The sequence below is a fragment of the Amblyomma maculatum genome, chromosome 3 (genome assembly GCF_055883805.1).
Source record: "Amblyomma maculatum isolate TAMU_Amacu chromosome 3, ASM5588380v1, whole genome shotgun sequence".
NCBI classification, from domain to species: Eukaryota; Metazoa; Arthropoda; class Arachnida; order Ixodida; family Ixodidae; genus Amblyomma; species Amblyomma maculatum.
The window spans coordinates 92,982,051-92,999,234 of NC_139346.1; the positions used below are offsets into that span (position 1 = coordinate 92,982,051).

Here is a 17,184-nt window from a genome sequence, read left to right on the forward strand (position 1 = left end):
ATCTATAAATCGCAGTGTGGTGCAAGTTGAAAATGAACATGCCAAAAGTAGCCTCTAAAGTTGTCTACATTTCAAACTTGTATACATCAGTGGACTCTTCCTGGTCAACATGACAGACTTCTAAATTACTTAGTGCTAAGGCAAAACTTCCACCATGGTCATACTAATTTATATGCATTCCTCCTTGGTCTGCCTGAAACATATAGGGACCACAACCAATTCTATTAGTATGAGGGGCACAAATTCCACTACTTGGGTCATAAAGGCAAACAGTGCACTGATTGTGGCCTAATTTGCCTTCAGGGTGCACAGCTTCCCCTGCTGACACCTTTCGCAGCCTCAGTTGCCCACTGGGTTAATTTGTGTGCATAGTTCACCACCACTGCAACCCTGGCACCAAAAGTTGTGTCCTACTCACATGCATCCATTGTACACAAGCTCTCTCACATAGGACGTCACTATCATTGTAGAATCTACAAAATTTTTACAGGAACTCTGTGAAGGGCTCTTTGCACCATGCAGCTACATCACGAGTATTCACATCCAGATCAGTAAAGACTCCAATATCTGGCATTTGAAAATTGCGGAGATGTCGACAACACCCAATATGTTAGCTGCCATTACAGTCATGAAGCTATTCATTGAAAATAAACCGCCACCAGGCAACTAAAAATGCAATAAGATGAGAGATCACAACACAAAATAAGCAGATAAATACCATCGCCACAGCACTGCTCTTTCTGAATACTGCACAGTCACACTGATATATGTTTGGTGAATATTTTGCCCTTTGTCCAAGTTCAAATTTTAACATGCAGGTTACCTTGCCTATTTGAATGTGGTTTGCATAAGACAAGGGGATGGGACTGCTTAGACCAAACAGCAGGGGACTGTCATGACCACGTAAAATGTCAACTTCGGAATGAACGTTGTTGCCAGAATTCATTAAATATATATAGTTGAGTTTCCTGATTGGAATGGTAGAGAAGTCAGCCAGAAGGGTAACTGCTCTTCACTGGGAAAAGGAGGAGAATGGGTTGTGATGGAGAAGACGTATGAAAATACATATAGGCACATCTCTTGCCATTACAAGTGCAAGTCAAGGCTTGTGTCCCCCAAAGTGTGAAAACGACCACACTGTCTGGAAAGCTTTCCATCTCTCCGGCCAGGCGTCAAGAAGCAAGTCAAGAGTTCCCTACTGTCGAAGTGCTTCAAGGAAGCAGCCAACATTATTGTTGCACCTCATACATTGGACATAAGCCTAGTACATGCTCCATATCCATTCCTTAGCCATAACAAGTTGATTAAGCCAATCTTGGATCCAGCATCTGACATTATCTGAGATGGAGCTGATTATTCATAGGCATAATTTGATAATTTTGCTGGGCAAGCTTTATTGACTTGATTCTGTTCTATCTTGGCCACAACTGCATTGCTTTTGTAAACCTCTAGCATCTGGAACAAACTGACAGGATGGAGAGGAGCACACAAACAGTATTCCAATTACTCAAGCATGCCTAGAGTGAAATAAAGAGACACGAGAGAAACTTGAATTCAGTGGCTCTCAGCCATTTATTTTTATTGTGACTTTCAATGGGTTCCTTTAAACAGATAAGATAGACATGACACATGCACAATTTGATACAAAAAATTACAACCCTGAGAGGAAAAAAAAATGCACGGTAACAGCAAATTGAAAAATATACCGGAATAGGCCACTTCACACCCTTTCAAGAAAATAAGAAATTGAAGGGATGGAGGCATAGTAAATAGGGCCCACAACTCTGGAATGTCCATGCACTGGCGTGCATGAGTGCGTGTATAAATATAGATGCCATAAATAAGTGTAAATAAATTAGGGCAGCAGCTAAATAATTATAAGCAGCATCTAACTGCCATTTCTTTGGAGGGCGAAAGGAAAAAAAAAAAAAAAAAAAGAATGCTCAGCCCGATGACTAGCTGGATAATAAGTAGCCAGGCATACATCAGCTGCAAGCAAGGCTTCTTGAGCTTCAACTTAGGTTAGCGCCACAAAGACTCGAGGAAGCACACAGCGCGTCTTTGGTTCAGCAAGAGTGCATAAATGTAGTTGTCGGCCTTTGGTTATTCGGTTCTCACTCATGTGCATTCATAGTCGCAGGAGTTTTGTTAGAACGCTAAGCAGACGTGCAAACTATATCTTCATCCCTGTGGTAAAAATAAATGAAAACAGTATCTGCACTTTGTTCAAGTAACATACTCTTTCAAAGTATCTCAATGATGAGTACATTATCTTTGTAACTTGCACACAATATGTCCAGAGACTGCAGTCAAAGTGAGGGCATGGAGCCACCAAGAAAAAATGATAATGGTATCACGAGTGGCATAAAGGAAAAGAAAAAAAATCCTTGCCTATCAGCAAAGGTTGAGGAGGAAAATGTACTTGCACTCTTGTGCAATAAAAAGGTTGTGCACAAACTTGAAAACTAAGTGCTATGTGTACATAAAGTTGCTGACACTGGGCCTGCCATGACCTAGCACTGAAGCTAGTTCAGGTTGTCCCCTATATGCTACTTCTACAGTGTCCCTCAGGGCGCTTGCTATCGGCGAGCTACAGACTTGGGAACAAAGCATTGTCAACTTAGCAAGTATTCTAGAGGCCCAGAAAAAAGAAAAAGCATCGACTGTTTTAGCAACAACTCTGCATACACTTCACTGCATATCAGCATAATAAAGTGTAGCCCTTCCACTGGCATACTGCACAGCGCACAACACCCACAAATAAAAGAAACTCCCGATTTGGCTGATGGTACCAAACTGTCCACACAAATCGGCCTTGCTCTTCTGTACACCTTGTCTACCTATATTAAAGCACTCAACGATGTCAGATAACAAACGTAGCACTTCTAATTTACTTGCAAATGCATAATTTGCCTCCTACCCGCCATGCCAGGGCAGGAAACATACAATACGCAATGTTGTCAAACTTAGTGTTCCCAAAGTGATGGCACTAATGCACCAATTGTTTGACGGTCAAACCGCAGCAAGCACAGCACTGGTGCGATAGGCGGCAACACATCGTGAACAATGCAGCATACTTATTGCCTCACTTCTCCAACTTTGGTAGTAAGGTGATAACTCTGATACTTTCTTGAATTTTCTTTAGCAACCATGTACCCACGCTGGACAAGCCGCCAAGGTGAGAATAAAAAAGATGGCAATATTGTGCATAGCATCACTAGACAAGGTACTCAACTACACACAACTCAATTGTTCTACCATTTGCCATGTCATATCACCACCGGCTGCATTTTTTGTCACTCATAATGTGCAAACCACATAAAAGTATAACAAGCAAGCAAAAAAGCATGCTCATGTGAAAAAGAATCCATTCGTTTCCCATATGTAATTTCCTGAAGCTGTAAAAGTAAAGGTATACAAAGGTTAAGATTGGGTTACTCTTGGCAAAAATTTTTTTTTCAGCAAAATCTCAATTTTATGCCTGAACCGCAAATTTCATTTGTCTTTCAAATGCATTTTGCACATAATCTGTCAATACTCTAAATATGAGTATTCACAAAACATGCAAACATATCTCGGAGCAATGGTGGATGAGGTTTTGAGCTGCATATTGTGAAAGAAACTAAGTTTGTGTCCTACAAGGAATGTTTGAATAATGCAATTAAAAAAGAAAAAAGCCACTACTTTCAACAAAGAGAAATGCACAAGAAATGTCAACTCAATTCGGTGCATGAATCAGGCACATCGAGGATACTGATACAAGCAATCACAAGAAAGTTCCTTTGGTCGGGCAAAACCATTGCCATAATGAAAGATCAGTCCAGGGATGAGAAAAAGAAAGGAAACAATATAAAAATTTCACTGAACCAAGTGAAAGGAGACTCGACTAGTCACGAGCACCACAAAAAACACAAGTCGCCTGCAGTTTGTCCATCTGGCCAGTCAACATCCACGAACCACGCAATTAAAAGCAGGCCAATAAACTAAGTGCCAAGCATTGGTGAAGCAACAACAAACATGCAGTTGCAGTTACACCCAACAGATGTCAGCACCGCAAGGAACACTGTGAAGGCAGCACTTTGGTGCTACTGAGAAGAGGTGTGTGCCCTTATTACGAGCTTAAGTGACTGGCTAACCCCCTCCCCGCACGTGGTGACTCGTGCCAGAGAAAGGGTGTACATGTACAGCTGGAAAAGGGGAGACGCGGGCGAGTCGGTGGCGTGCCACTCTATCCGGTGCACTACACCTCCCTCCTCTGCTTTGCATTCAGAGATTGACGACACTGTCGCCATCCCTCCGTGCGTCCAAGTCCGGTGTCGATGCTTCGGGTGTGGTGTCTCTGCTTGTCTGGCGAAGCTTCTCCTGCATCTGTGACAGCATCTCTTGCATGCGCCGGATCTGCACAAAGGGAGGAGCGGCCGGCAAGGGGTTACATGGCTGCCACCCGTCTGACAGGAAGCTATGCGTGCCACTGGGCTCATTAAAAATTAGCAACGAAAAGCAGCTGTTGGCAGGTACAGGTTTCTCCGGCATAAATGGGAACATATCTGTTTTCAGCTGATGACCACTAATAAAGACAAAAGAAAAGCTCGCTTTTTCCTTTGTCCTAAGCAGTTTTTCTTTATGGATTGCGTTCTTCAAACAATTTCTCCTTCAGCTCAGAAGTAGCAACAGAACTTATCTGTATCAGCTAACTGACTATTCCCTTTCATGCTGGAGCTGCCTGCACATGCCAGGCTTAAAGGGACAGAACACTGGCCAAAATATGTCATGAGATTATGGTGGAGATAAAACGATCTCGCCTCATATAGTATAGATCGAGCACTACAATATCAAAGAGACTTTACAATTTTAATTTGCCACTGAAAATCGCATAAAAACAACAGAGGCGCTATCTAGCGGAGTAACCCTAGTACTTTCAGTGTAGCCCCCCACGTGACTACTTGTCAGCAAAATATCGCTAATTTTCGTAACTGCACACTGTTCTTTTTTCTTCTAGGAGTGCTTGCCACAATTTATTATATTTTGTGCTCTCTCCAGTGCGTCCTTAAATAAAAACCACCCCTGCTTTCGCACCGCGAGAGGTATGCTTTCAGGTTTTGCCACTAGATGGCACCACAGTTTTTACAATTTCGTGAATGAAGCAATGACAGTGCCCATTAAAACTTTCGTCGACGAGGGCGTGCATTATTGTGCCGTAACAGCATTGAGTGTGAAACTGAAAAGGACGTTACTCTACGCAAACAATGTCTGCTTACTGTCTGGCGACTGAATGTTATACTTGTTTTCAGTACGTCTTTTTTGCCGACCACCAATCTTCACCGCGGTCGCTGCTCATGGTTTCCAGCATCGCACTACATAAAAACGGGCGCACGCATTGATCGAAAAATTCCCGGTAAAAATTTTCTACAGCGTTTCTAACAAAACCGTTATGGAATCGAACATTTTAGACATCAATCTTTCCACTGCAGCGAAAAAAAATCGCGGCCTAAATTCCAGTGTTCTGTCCCTTTAACGAGCAAGCAAATGTGATGGATGTGATGAGGCAAATGCCACTAGGACCATTCTTGTATCTTGCAGCTAGGTTCTCGCAAAAACGCCACCAATTGCGTAATGAAGGTTCCATAAGTTAGGGAAGGGCAGAAAATTATGTTCAAGCTTTACCATGACTAGTCGATCTCACGGATAAACTACACTGCGTCACTGCCATATCTTTTCTGCAGTAGATCCTACAGGCCAGGCTTCACTACCATTCAGTTAACAACTGTGATAGCAAAAACCTTTCTTATGTAGACGTAATAGTTTCAGTTAAATGGCGGGAAAAAATTTTAATGCTATTTTGTCACCCACAAACATGTCTTCTGTTGCTGGACAAGCATTGGTGTTCCCAGAAATAGCCTTAAAATTCTTTTTTTATTGTACAAAAATCAAGATTACAGTCTTACCGAGTTTTCCTTCAAATGATGTAGCTATAAAAGCCATCAGGCCATTTTCAACCGCTAGCAGACTTTAATGCGGCTTACATCTAAGCCAGTTTTAGAAGAGAGAGTCTTCACTAGTTCATTGGGAGTTTAGAGAAGCAGGGATGCCAAACCTGGATGCTGTTCCTAGCAATAAACTTATTACTCCCACCATGTTTCAATTATGGTTGAGTTGGTGTCGAAAATAATTAAAATAAATGTTAAAGTCTGAAATTGCAAGCAGGTCAATTGTGCTAACCGTGCTGATAATTGATAATCCCGCGACACTGTCGTTACTATACCCAAAATGCCATTATGAGTTAAGACCCATGCAAATGAAATTACTAATGGCATTCCATACAGAATGAAAGCTTGCTGCTAGAAGCAATGTAGCTGGCTTCAGTGGGGACTGCAACACTTACTTCTTCATCTTTCATCTGGAGCAGGCGGTCAGCCTCCGATATGCCATCGTATGTGGTTGGCACCGAATCTCTGCCTTGCTTCCTAAAAATGACCGAGGTCACAATCAGTGCCCGCATTAACATTCACATTAACTTCTTCCACCACAGGAGAATCGTAACCATGCTCAAACATGATACTAATTCCACGTGAACTTCGGTTTGATTTTCTGAACCTGAAGGGACAGTAGCGGGAAATGGAAACAAGAGACTAACGATTCTAGACTGAGAGATTACCTTTTGTCAATGCTGCCTGCATTCTTTTCTGCATAAAAATGTCGCAGTTTTGAACACAAAAATTGCAAATGATGTCCCGATGATTCTCCTTTCCCACACACACTCCCAGGAAATGAGGGCAGTGTATTAAAATATCCTTAGAACATATTATTAAAATATCCTTAGAACATATTTTTACCTACACTAAGCTTTCTTGGCAATCACAAAAGAAAGAAGCAAAAATGAAGCCACTTGTATCATCCATCACAAAGAGGCAATACAATGTTTACCACAGAAGTTACAGGACTACAGATGTTTGCGACCATCTATATTATGAAGCTGAGCATTTAAGTGAATCATGTATTACACATTCTCATATCGCAGCAGCAATCTGCCGCATTATTTTCCTATTTCAATGGTACTTTTTCATCTTTTTTCAACCCCTGCTTTCTATCCAGCTGCAGCAGCAATCTGCCGCACTATTTTTCTATTTCAATGGCACTTTTTGTCAAAGTTTCACATGTACATCTGATGGAATTATTGTGGTGAGGAATGGATTAAGCTGAACAAGCATGGTTACCAGAATGCTTGAATGCTGCTGCTATACTCGCGGTCAACATTTTCTGTTACAGAGCCAAAATACATCAGCTCACTGCGCAGCAGAATCTAGTCCCTCCGTAATTTTCGTGGATTGTGACCTTGTGGAAATATTGACATTATTGCATCACAATTATACTACAACACAAGCGTGTACAACATTACTGCAGTGCAATTTAAAATCACTACAGTAGGCTGTGCCACCTATTGGGGAATTTCCCGATGAGTATGTCGGCTGCTTTTGCTGCGTCTACCCACCAGTCTCTGTGCACTTTCACAATGCGTTTGTTTCGGCAATGTATGCAGCGCGTGATATTCATTAGCCACAAATTTATGTTCACTTAAGCCTGAAGTGCTGCAAAGAAAGTCATTTTTGTGTCGTCGGCAGATCAAAAACTGCAATTTCATGCAAAGGTAGAACTTAAAACGAAACCCTAACTGAGGCCAGATATGCCAGAACTACATGGTGTAGTAACACTATGACGAAAGCTCCATCCCCGTAGCCTTGGCTGCATAGGTAAAAAAAGCTGTCTGGGAGTATAGAGTATTTTGCTTCCATGCAGTTTCTTAGCTCAGTTGCTTAGCTTACACAAGCTCTGTTGTAGGTAACCGACACGCTACTTGAGGCACTGATTCTTCAATTTGTCTGTACACAGCGTTTCCATTTAGTATTCCTTTAACAAAAGCTGCAAAAGGTAGTCTTTAGAATGAACACCCACCAATTTTTTGACAATAGAATAAACACACACTTTTTTTTTTTGTTCACTGACAGCATGGTTTAACAACGTCTCCCCGAGTGAAAAGGCAGAGTGATTAAAACAAACTGACGATGCGGAGTGTATACCAACCCCCTTTCACGGGCCGCTTGTTGAGAAATCTTCTGGATGTACTGGGCACGATAGTTCTCGTAATGTACATCACGGGTCACTTCTTTCAGGTCTTGCATATGCGTGCTGCGGCGAGAGCAGAAGGAAGACAGGAAAGGTGCAGGGAAGAGGACCATAAGCAGATTATTGTTTATTTACAAACAGAGCTTATTAACCACAATGAATACAGAGAAACAAAAGCTTCAGAAATGACCAAACATCTGATGTCTGGCACCTACTACAGTGGGTCCACTTAGTACCATATTTATTTGAATCAGTAAGACTCAGAGAAGAAACCATATATTTTAAATCCGATTGGGGAATGTTGCCGAAAATGTTATTCAGCCCACAAAGTTCTAAAATTTCAAGAAGAGAACATAGCAGTCTAAATGATTGTTATCCAATTCAAGGTGGCATGCATGCTGCTTCCCAAAGCACAGCTTTTATTTCATAATGAGGCTACACGCAGTAAACAATCCTCATAAGGTGATGTGAGCGTAGGGGAGAGGATGAGGTATTGGAAAATAGATCAAAGTGACACAGCCAAGCAAATGTGATTTGCAAATTGACTGATGAATTGGGTGGTGCAGTGGCAAGACGCCTGACTACTGTGCCGGAGTTCCCGGGTTCGAAGCCGACCACGGCAGCTGCGTTTTGATGGATGTGAAACGAAGTGGCGTCCGTGTGCTGTGCAATGTCAGCACATGTTAAAGATCCCCAGGTGGTCGAAATTACTCCATAGCCCTCCACTATTGCTCCCCTTTCTCTCTTTCCACTTTCACTCCCACCTTCCTCCCTTACCTTACGGCGCGGTCAGGTGTCCACAGAGCAAGTGTGACAGATAGCGCCTTTCCCTTCCTGTGAACCAATTATTATTATTATTATTATTATTATTATTATTATTATTATTATTATTGATGCCAGCAAGTGTAAACGCAAATGCGAAATGGCCTACAACGCTGGAGTCTGTGTACATTATGGACAGATTCCTTTGAGAAACTTGCTCTGCCTTTAAAGACACGTTAAAGAAAACAAGCTTCTTACAGATGCATAAGCTATTCTCTTATTGCAAATACTTGTCACAGTGTACACATAAAATGATGTGAAGAAGCCTGGCTGTCACAGCAAAGCAGGGCAAGAAAAGTTTAAAAGCAATTTAAAGGGTTTGGAATTCAACCCCCATATCCCAGCTGTGGTCCCATATCCGAGCTGTAGCCAGCTGATCTGGGCTTGGCAACTTCAGGGAATTCCATAAGAAACTCGAGGCATGGGCCTGAGCTCCTTTGTGGCTGCAGGTTTGGGGCTGGGGGCTCTCTCTCGCATTGGTCACTTCCAAAACATAAGCGGCACGGTGGCAAGGAGCATCAAGTAGCCTCAAACTGTGGGCCACACAAGATAGCTGCGGCGGCGGCAGGGCGGTGGACGACGTGGATGCGTTCAAATAAATATGGTAGGTAGGTTCTCAGGAGGAGGGCTTGTAGAGACACAAAGCCATCTACCTGAAGAGACCAAGGATTATTCTGCCGTTGCCGACCAACAGGCAGCATGAGGCAAAGAGAGAGCAAAAGGCGCGAGTCAGTCCACACTTGGCAGCGGACAGTCGTCGGGCACAAAAATCCTCTCGCCACCAGCACAGCAAAAATCAATGAGGCACAGCTGCACCAACCAGTCACATTTGATACTGTCTCCATTTTTTTTTTTGTTTCCATAGCTCAGCAATTAAAGCATTACATCCCTCAGGCCAATTGCCCAAGGTAAGAGCTGTATGCATAGCGAAACCCATAGAATACATCCTGTTTTTGAGCTTATTTCCAACAACAGGCATATAACACTTTTAATTAGCGCCACTGCTTGCATAGTTTTCTCAGTACAATGCCACCATGTGGTTTGGAATTAACTCTCTCGTCATAAAAACTAAAAGACCAAAACAGAACTGTAGCTTTGAACGAGGAAATATTAAACATGCATCTATGCTAAAAGCAATTTGGTGCAACAAGTCTCTAGCTGTGCTCCGCTGTGATTCTTATGAGAGAAGGAAGAGCACCACGGCAAAAAAAAAGAAGACGTCACCAACCTAATAAGGAAGGTCCGCAACTTGAGGAAGTCGCTATGCTTTGGGTTCTCCACTGCAAAGGAACCAAAGGAAGCTCGTCACATGTCTAGTCAGGAGGCAGCCAGTGAGAAATGTGGGAGAGATGCGCAAGGAAGAGGGAGAAACTGGCATGCAGCTGGTGTACTGCGGCCCTCGTCAGCGAGCGTGGTGATCACCTTCGACGATCCCCCACGGGTAGAGTCGACCGCGGACTCGCCGACCGTTGATGTCCACCAGCTGGGTGCTCGAGATGACCGCAAATGGGATGCTCTCCTGCAAACAGCAAGGAATGAGGAAATGAGAACATCCAGGTTTGTTTCCTGCAGACAATTAGAGCCTGCACAGTAGCAAAACCTTTACTAAATCATGTGACGTAGTACGAAACACTGCACTCTCAGGCAATGTAAATGATGCTTGCAAATAGTGACAATAAAGGAAAAAGGAGCATTCATTCATCCACAATAGTATTATTCAACAGTTTACAGCAGAAATATTATTAATGCTGTCTTAAGCTATAATTTACCATACCAGTAACAAAACAGCGAGACTGCTTTTTAAAGAAAGATGACCTATGGTCCCACTCTATTAAGGTGCCTGCTAAGACTATAAACATGACAGAATAGACTGATTGGCTTTAAAAGACAGAATAAGGACCAGGAGCCCTGTGTTGTCCTTAATGCAGTGTGTCATAAGATGCTACTTGGGTCAGCGAAGCCTGTTAACCACAAACTATGGCTAAAGCCATTTCATTCAAGTTCTGACAGCATCAAAAAGCTACCGTTTGCTCAACAGCCATACCTCTTCTTGGTACTAAGGAGGTGAGCCTATCAACAAAGTTGTACCAGTTACAGTTTACTATTCTATGGAAAAATGTTTTTAAAGAATGGTGCAGTAACCGTCTGGCTTGTCGGTGGGCAAATGAATATCACCACAAAAAGAAACGGGGGAAGCAGCTAGTGAAAGGAAGGAGAGAATGAGGTGCTAGAGTCTTTTGTGTTTCGCCCTTTATCGAAGTGTGGTTGGGACTAAATTCATGTTCTTAGGCTCTAAGTGCTGCTCCATGGAGACACTAGAGGTTTGCAGTGCTATGGGAGCGAGTGATCAAATTCACAATCAGGATCGAAGTCACAGTGTGCTTGCAAGAAAGCATGGCAATAGTCACTGACATCCTATGCCCTATCCTATGCCTATGAAAGTGCCCTTTCCTAAGATGGTGAACGCCTTGAGAAAGGGTGAACAGTCTAGGAATTTCTGAAGAAGCTCCAGTTTCAGAAAATCCCATCGACAACCACACAGCAGTAGGAAACTCGAATATACGCAAAACGGATGAACCCTAAAATGTACCAGAAAAAAAAAAAGGGAAAAAATGGCACGTGCAAATTATAACCCAGTATGGCTAGTTATGCATGCGGCAAGACTACTTTCTCCCCTGTGAAAACAAAAATAAAGAAAACAAAGTCAGAGGAAAGCACATGCGCAGACCTTTAGTTCTCTGTCTTGCTGCTTGATGTCATCGTCCTCATCGCTGTCGCACTCTGGCAACTGGTAGACAGTCACCTGGTGCTCTTCAAGCTCTCGCAGAATCTGCACACAGCACGGCTCACTAGGAATCACGCAAACCATGCATACAACTACAAGTGCAATTGCATGCACACCTGTGTGCTCATACACATTTAGTAACTAGCAAGATGCTTTGTTAATGGTGCTCAGTTTCATGCAAAGCTCTCAATATTTCTATTGAATGTTAGCAGCCATTTTTTCATTTTTTCAGACTACTGCTGTTACATTAGTAAAGGAATGTTAGAATAATAAAAAAGCTATTCATTTAAACAATCTACACGAATATAGCACGAGGAGAGAGTTTCAAGTCTGAGGAGAATTTTAACATAAATATTAATGCGATTAGTATAACATAATTTTAACCTTTTCCAGCCAACCACAGCCGAGCCTCCCTCCACTGAGCAAGAAAAAAAAATGCACATGGTGCTCTAAATTACAAAACCAACGGATACGCCAACACTATTTAGGAGGCAACACTTCAGATCCACGCAACGATCAAATAAGAAAATCCTCCTATATGGCAATATTTGCCGCTCACCATACAGCAGCATCAGCAGCTGCCGTGCCTCCTCCATACCACCATTACTTTAAATATTGAGCAACCCAATTCTATGGCCATTTGCACTTCTCTGCTCTCCTTCTCCAGTGAACTCCTGGAATGACACATCATTCTAAACGACCCGCATTGCCTTCTTTCCACATCCACAATGGCCTTCTTTCGACTTGTGATCCAAAAGTAACTGAAAAGCTGGCTTCTCCTAGAAGCTCACAAGCCTGATGGCGATGGTCATTTTAGCTAGTTCGCTATGTACCATGACTCTGAATATCATGAGAGAGGCATTATGAAGCACTATTTATTGTCTACCGCGAAGCTATGAATGTTCTTTGTTCAATTACTTCCACCACAGAAAGTTGAGCAGCTTTAACTAACTAGGTTCAGGTTCATAGACACATCTGCCTAAAAGCAAATTCGCAATGAAAACCTGGCTCAAGCTGTTTTCATGAAAATGCCTTCGTTGCTTTTCTCGCAAATGGGTTAATGCCTTAAAATGCATAGTCAGATTGTACTATGCCCTTCCAAATCATTACATCCTGTTGTTAGGGCCACCAGAACATGCTAACAGCAGGCTGCAGAGAAAAGTGGCTGTCAATGTGTCTGAAATGCCAGAGCCTACCAAGATGCACAGGCATGGAATGAAATGCAGGAGCGTCAACCCACCCTGTCCTTCATGTGACGTATCTCGATGGGAGTCAATGTGTCAGCCTTGGCAATGACGGGCACAATGTTGACCTTCTGATGCAACCTCTTCATGAACTCAATGTCCAATTGCCGCAAGCTGGAAACAGACAAATCACATAATGGCAGAGTACATTTTTATTGGCAACATTACCATAGTGTTCGTGCATGTGCATACATTATTATCATGATGATGTAACAGGCACTAGAAGCCAACCATCAGTTCAGGTTCCACTGCCAGCTAAAATATGGAATTGCAGAGCCCCACTATATAGCAAACTCGGATATAGTAAAAAGAGACTGAAGTCCCAGTTCATCTTCCATAGATGACTGTACATTTTCCCCCCTTTATCGCAGAGACATTTTTGGTAAAAATCGGTTATAGTAATGTGCATCTGGCCATGGCGATGACTTCCACAAAATGACATTGCCGCATGCGCGCTACCCAGGATCGTGAAGCAAATTTTTCTTTAAAAAAATAAATAATAATAAGACCTTTTTTTTTTTTCTAAGGGCTTTACTACCCGTCTTAGCAGCAAAGAGGAGAAGCCAACTTTACCTAGGCCTTGGAGCCGTGAGGGAAAGCATGCAGCGCTTATGTAGAAAAATTTAAAGCTGACTACAAACATGGAAAGAAGTCGGCCTGTCTATTTAAAAACTGAGAGTATAAGTACAACCAGAAAAAGGGAAGAGAAGAAACGGCCAAACATTCACAGCACTGTGCAGCACAAAGTAATTATGGCAAGAAATGGAGGCGCAGCCTGTGCGGTTTTGCAATGCTTGACTGTCGCGTGCGTTTCTCATCTGCTGCCTCTTAAAAGACAGAAACAGTGAAAGATGATGCCATGCTCATGCAATGGTTTGGTTTTCACCTAAAATCAAACTCAATCGTACTTGTAGCCACGTTGCATTCATGCTAGCAGGCACTTCCATTAGAAATATATATACATAAAAGCTTACAAGGGAAAAAAAGAAAATGGCGCAAGGAGATGATAGGAGAGAGACGGAATCTATTTTAGAGTGTTCTTTTCATAAAGCAACAAGATGTGCTTAGTAATTAGGCATTAATTACCAGACAGCATCTTCAGGACCATGTCTTCAACAACTGATATAGTACAGACCGTGACAAGTAAGTAAAGATTTTTGCTGGTCTACTATAAAGGGATTCTACTGAGAACATGTCATTTCAGAGCTTCATTTCTAGACATTGTGGTGGTAGAAGGCAGGCATAGTTTTCCATTTTATAAATAAGCTAGAAATCTGCTTACTAACCCTGTTCCAACATAACTTTTTCATTTTTAGTACGAAGAGAATTTAGCATGGCCATGCACTGCACGGCACTTAATTACACAAACTAGTATTAGAGATAGTACTATGCCATATCTTTAGTCTTTCGTTTTAATTAGCAGTGCCCAAGGTAGACATTATTATTCTTGATATCTGTCAGCAGCATGTTTCTTAGAATATATAAACATGCGTGCTGATTGCATTATGCTGGAGATCATCGCACATGCTCCCTGACATGCCCCAGAACATTGACTGCGTTCAGTGTTTCAGTTGCTGCACCTGTTGCTTTTTGATCGTCGTTGCAAGGTTCTTTCCACTTCACTAATCACCCTAGCCATACATGTATACAACCAACCATTTTTTGCGTTATGAAATAAAAGGCAATTCTCTGATCCCATTTTCCATCCTGTACCACATAGTACAAATAAGCATATTCAGAAGGTGTATGCAATGCACAACTGAAGGACTACCGCAAAACTACAGCCGCATTTTAAGCCAGGATGCATGACAAGACGCGATTTTTTTTCTTTTCCTTTTTCTGTGGGGAGGGGAGGGGGGGCTATCTTGAACAATCAGGAAAAATTACTTCCAAAGTGCACTTTTCTTTAGGAACTGGGATCCTAAAATTCAGGTCAAACATGCACACATTATGCAAATTAGGAGAGTGAAAGTGAACTAACCCATGTCCCCAAGGTGGGATGAAGTACAAACAGCAGTGCACCCTGTTGTCTACAATGTTCTTGCGGTTGAGGCCACTCTCATCCTTGAAGAACTGGTTGAACTGCTCGTCAATATACCGGTCAATGGACCTCCAACTGCAGGCAAGCATAAAATATGCCAGCAATTAAGAGATGTGAATCAAAATGGCCTTTTACAAAGTGCACCTTACAAAGTGAGTTGCTTGAGAAAACAGGTGAAAAAAAAAATAATAAAAAAAAACGACTGCACACAAACACTAAAAACATGAAAAAATTGGGCACACTAAATGTTTATGTGCCTGCATTTTTCACATTTCTGTTATGTAATATGTTTTTCTCAAAAATGTTTTCGAGCATGTAGCGAAGTTGCCAATCCTATTTACAACAAGCTTGTGTTAAAGCAAATCTTACTTTAATGTTGCAGGCACTGCGTGCATTTTATTTCTGGGCTACATCTGAAGTGGTCAAGCTTGTGTTAAAGCAAATCTTACTTTAATGTTGCAGGCACTGCATGCATTTTATTTCTGGGCTACATCTGAAGTGGTCACAGTTGCAGTTAAATTTGTCTGAAAACTGCTCAAAGATATGGAGCAGTGTGTATGTGAAAGAGAGAGAGATGTCTCAGGGTGCCACCAGACAGAGGCTGTATGGGCACACAACAGTGACAGTGGGCTATGTACCTTTCCTCGCAGTTTACAGCATCGCCAAATCCTGGGGTGTCCACCACAGTCAGGCGCAGTCGGACTCCCTTCTCCTCAATCTCCATGGTCTTACGCTCGATCTGGACTGTCCTGTCAATCTTCTCTGTGGGGAGGAGGGTAACGGCCATGAACAGCACATTCAGACAGTGTAAAGTTGGCTAGCAACATGCAATAACTGCATTTGATTACAACTGAGCAGGGACACAGCAATTTTCCAGAATGAATAGCTAACTGCTTAAGCGGAAGAAACCATATATCACTTCAAATTTAAGTGTGGTGGTAAACACAAGGTGCTTCATTCTATTCAACACAGATGAAATAGAACAGATAACTAGTGGAACTGAATACTGTAGGTATTTAATAGATATTTGCAAATCTGCATATATATGCATCTCCCAAAAGTAAAAGAGGTATAAGAGGAGTACCTATAAATGCATCTTTATAAAATAAATTGACAGCACATCACACACATACAAAACACACAGAGCACACACCTTCAGCACTGGGGATCTTGCGTTCTTCATACAAATCCGTAAGAAATAGGCTGTTGATAAGCGTCGACTTTCCAAGCCCAGATTCTCCTGCAGAAACAAGAGCACGCGCGCTCTGCAATTGTGAGGTGCAAAATTTCGACAGGGAGCGAACCGATCTGTCAAGCATAAATTAGCTCCATTTTCGTACCTACAACCATCAAGGTGAAGTCGAATCCTCGCTTAACCGATTTCCTGTGCACCTGCTCTGGCAGCGTAGCGAAGCCGATCTCACCCTGCACCGGCGAAGCCAAACATGGGATTGTTTACACGCTCACAGGTCGACTAGCTTAGCTTGCAAGATGCGAGCGTCCTGAGAAAGGTACTCAACTAAACGTTTCTTGAAATACGAATCATCCGAGGTACTAATGTGCAAAAAGAAGAGAAATAATCTTGCCTCAGAGGGACACGGAGAGTGACGGAGGTCGGTGCTCGGCATCTTTAGTCGCTCTCTGCTCGTTTCAGAAGTAGCACCACACTTCCAAGTGTCACAGCCGAGCGCGCGTCGTCGCTCCCTTTCACGCGGCCGTGCTCTCAGAAAAGGCCTACCATTCGCATCCTAGCCGACCCGCAACGCTCCAGAGTGGGTCATTTAAAAGCCATTGTTACGCGCTTCCTACTGCGTCTTGTGACGCTTGGACAAGCGATGTGCGTGCGAAGCTGACGAAGCGGAGCCAGCGGCAAGCGTCCCTCGGTGGGTGTGTAGCATAAAACCAAAACTCCCAAAACAAACCACACACAAGTAAAAAGCTTTCATTGAGGTCCAATGTTGCTCGACATGGCGATGTGCTTTGACGCATTGCGGTAGCTCGTTTGGTTACGTTTATAAGTGGCACCACGATAACTGAACCGAATGAGAAGCCCTGTTCTTAATATATTACATTTGTGGATGAAAAATACGGGTGGTGCACTGGCACTGTTTGCCAATTTGTTTTATAAGCCAGCAAAGTTGCGAAGAACGCACGGCGGGCGCGCCACCGTC

The 17,184-nt window shown here is 42.7% G+C and overlaps 1 protein-coding gene across 1 annotated transcript; it reads right to left on the minus strand.

Moving 5' to 3' along the window:
- Positions 1 to 1,548: 1,548 nt before the first annotated feature.
- Positions 1,549 to 16,985, minus strand: LOC146195315 (septin-2-like). The gene is made up of 12 exons (XM_084597751.1): positions 16,600 to 16,985; positions 16,354 to 16,438; positions 16,167 to 16,253; positions 15,652 to 15,775; positions 14,954 to 15,088; positions 12,969 to 13,086; positions 11,672 to 11,773; positions 10,366 to 10,462; positions 10,172 to 10,223; positions 8,080 to 8,184; positions 6,383 to 6,464; positions 1,549 to 4,398 (listed from the first exon to the last, which is right to left on the minus strand). The coding sequence occupies exons 1-12, from the start codon at positions 16,639 to 16,641 to the stop codon at positions 4,267 to 4,269; spliced, it is 1,161 nt and encodes a 386-aa protein (XP_084453877.1). The 5' UTR covers positions 16,642 to 16,985; the 3' UTR covers positions 1,549 to 4,266.
- Between the last annotated feature and the right edge of the window lie 199 nt (positions 16,986 to 17,184).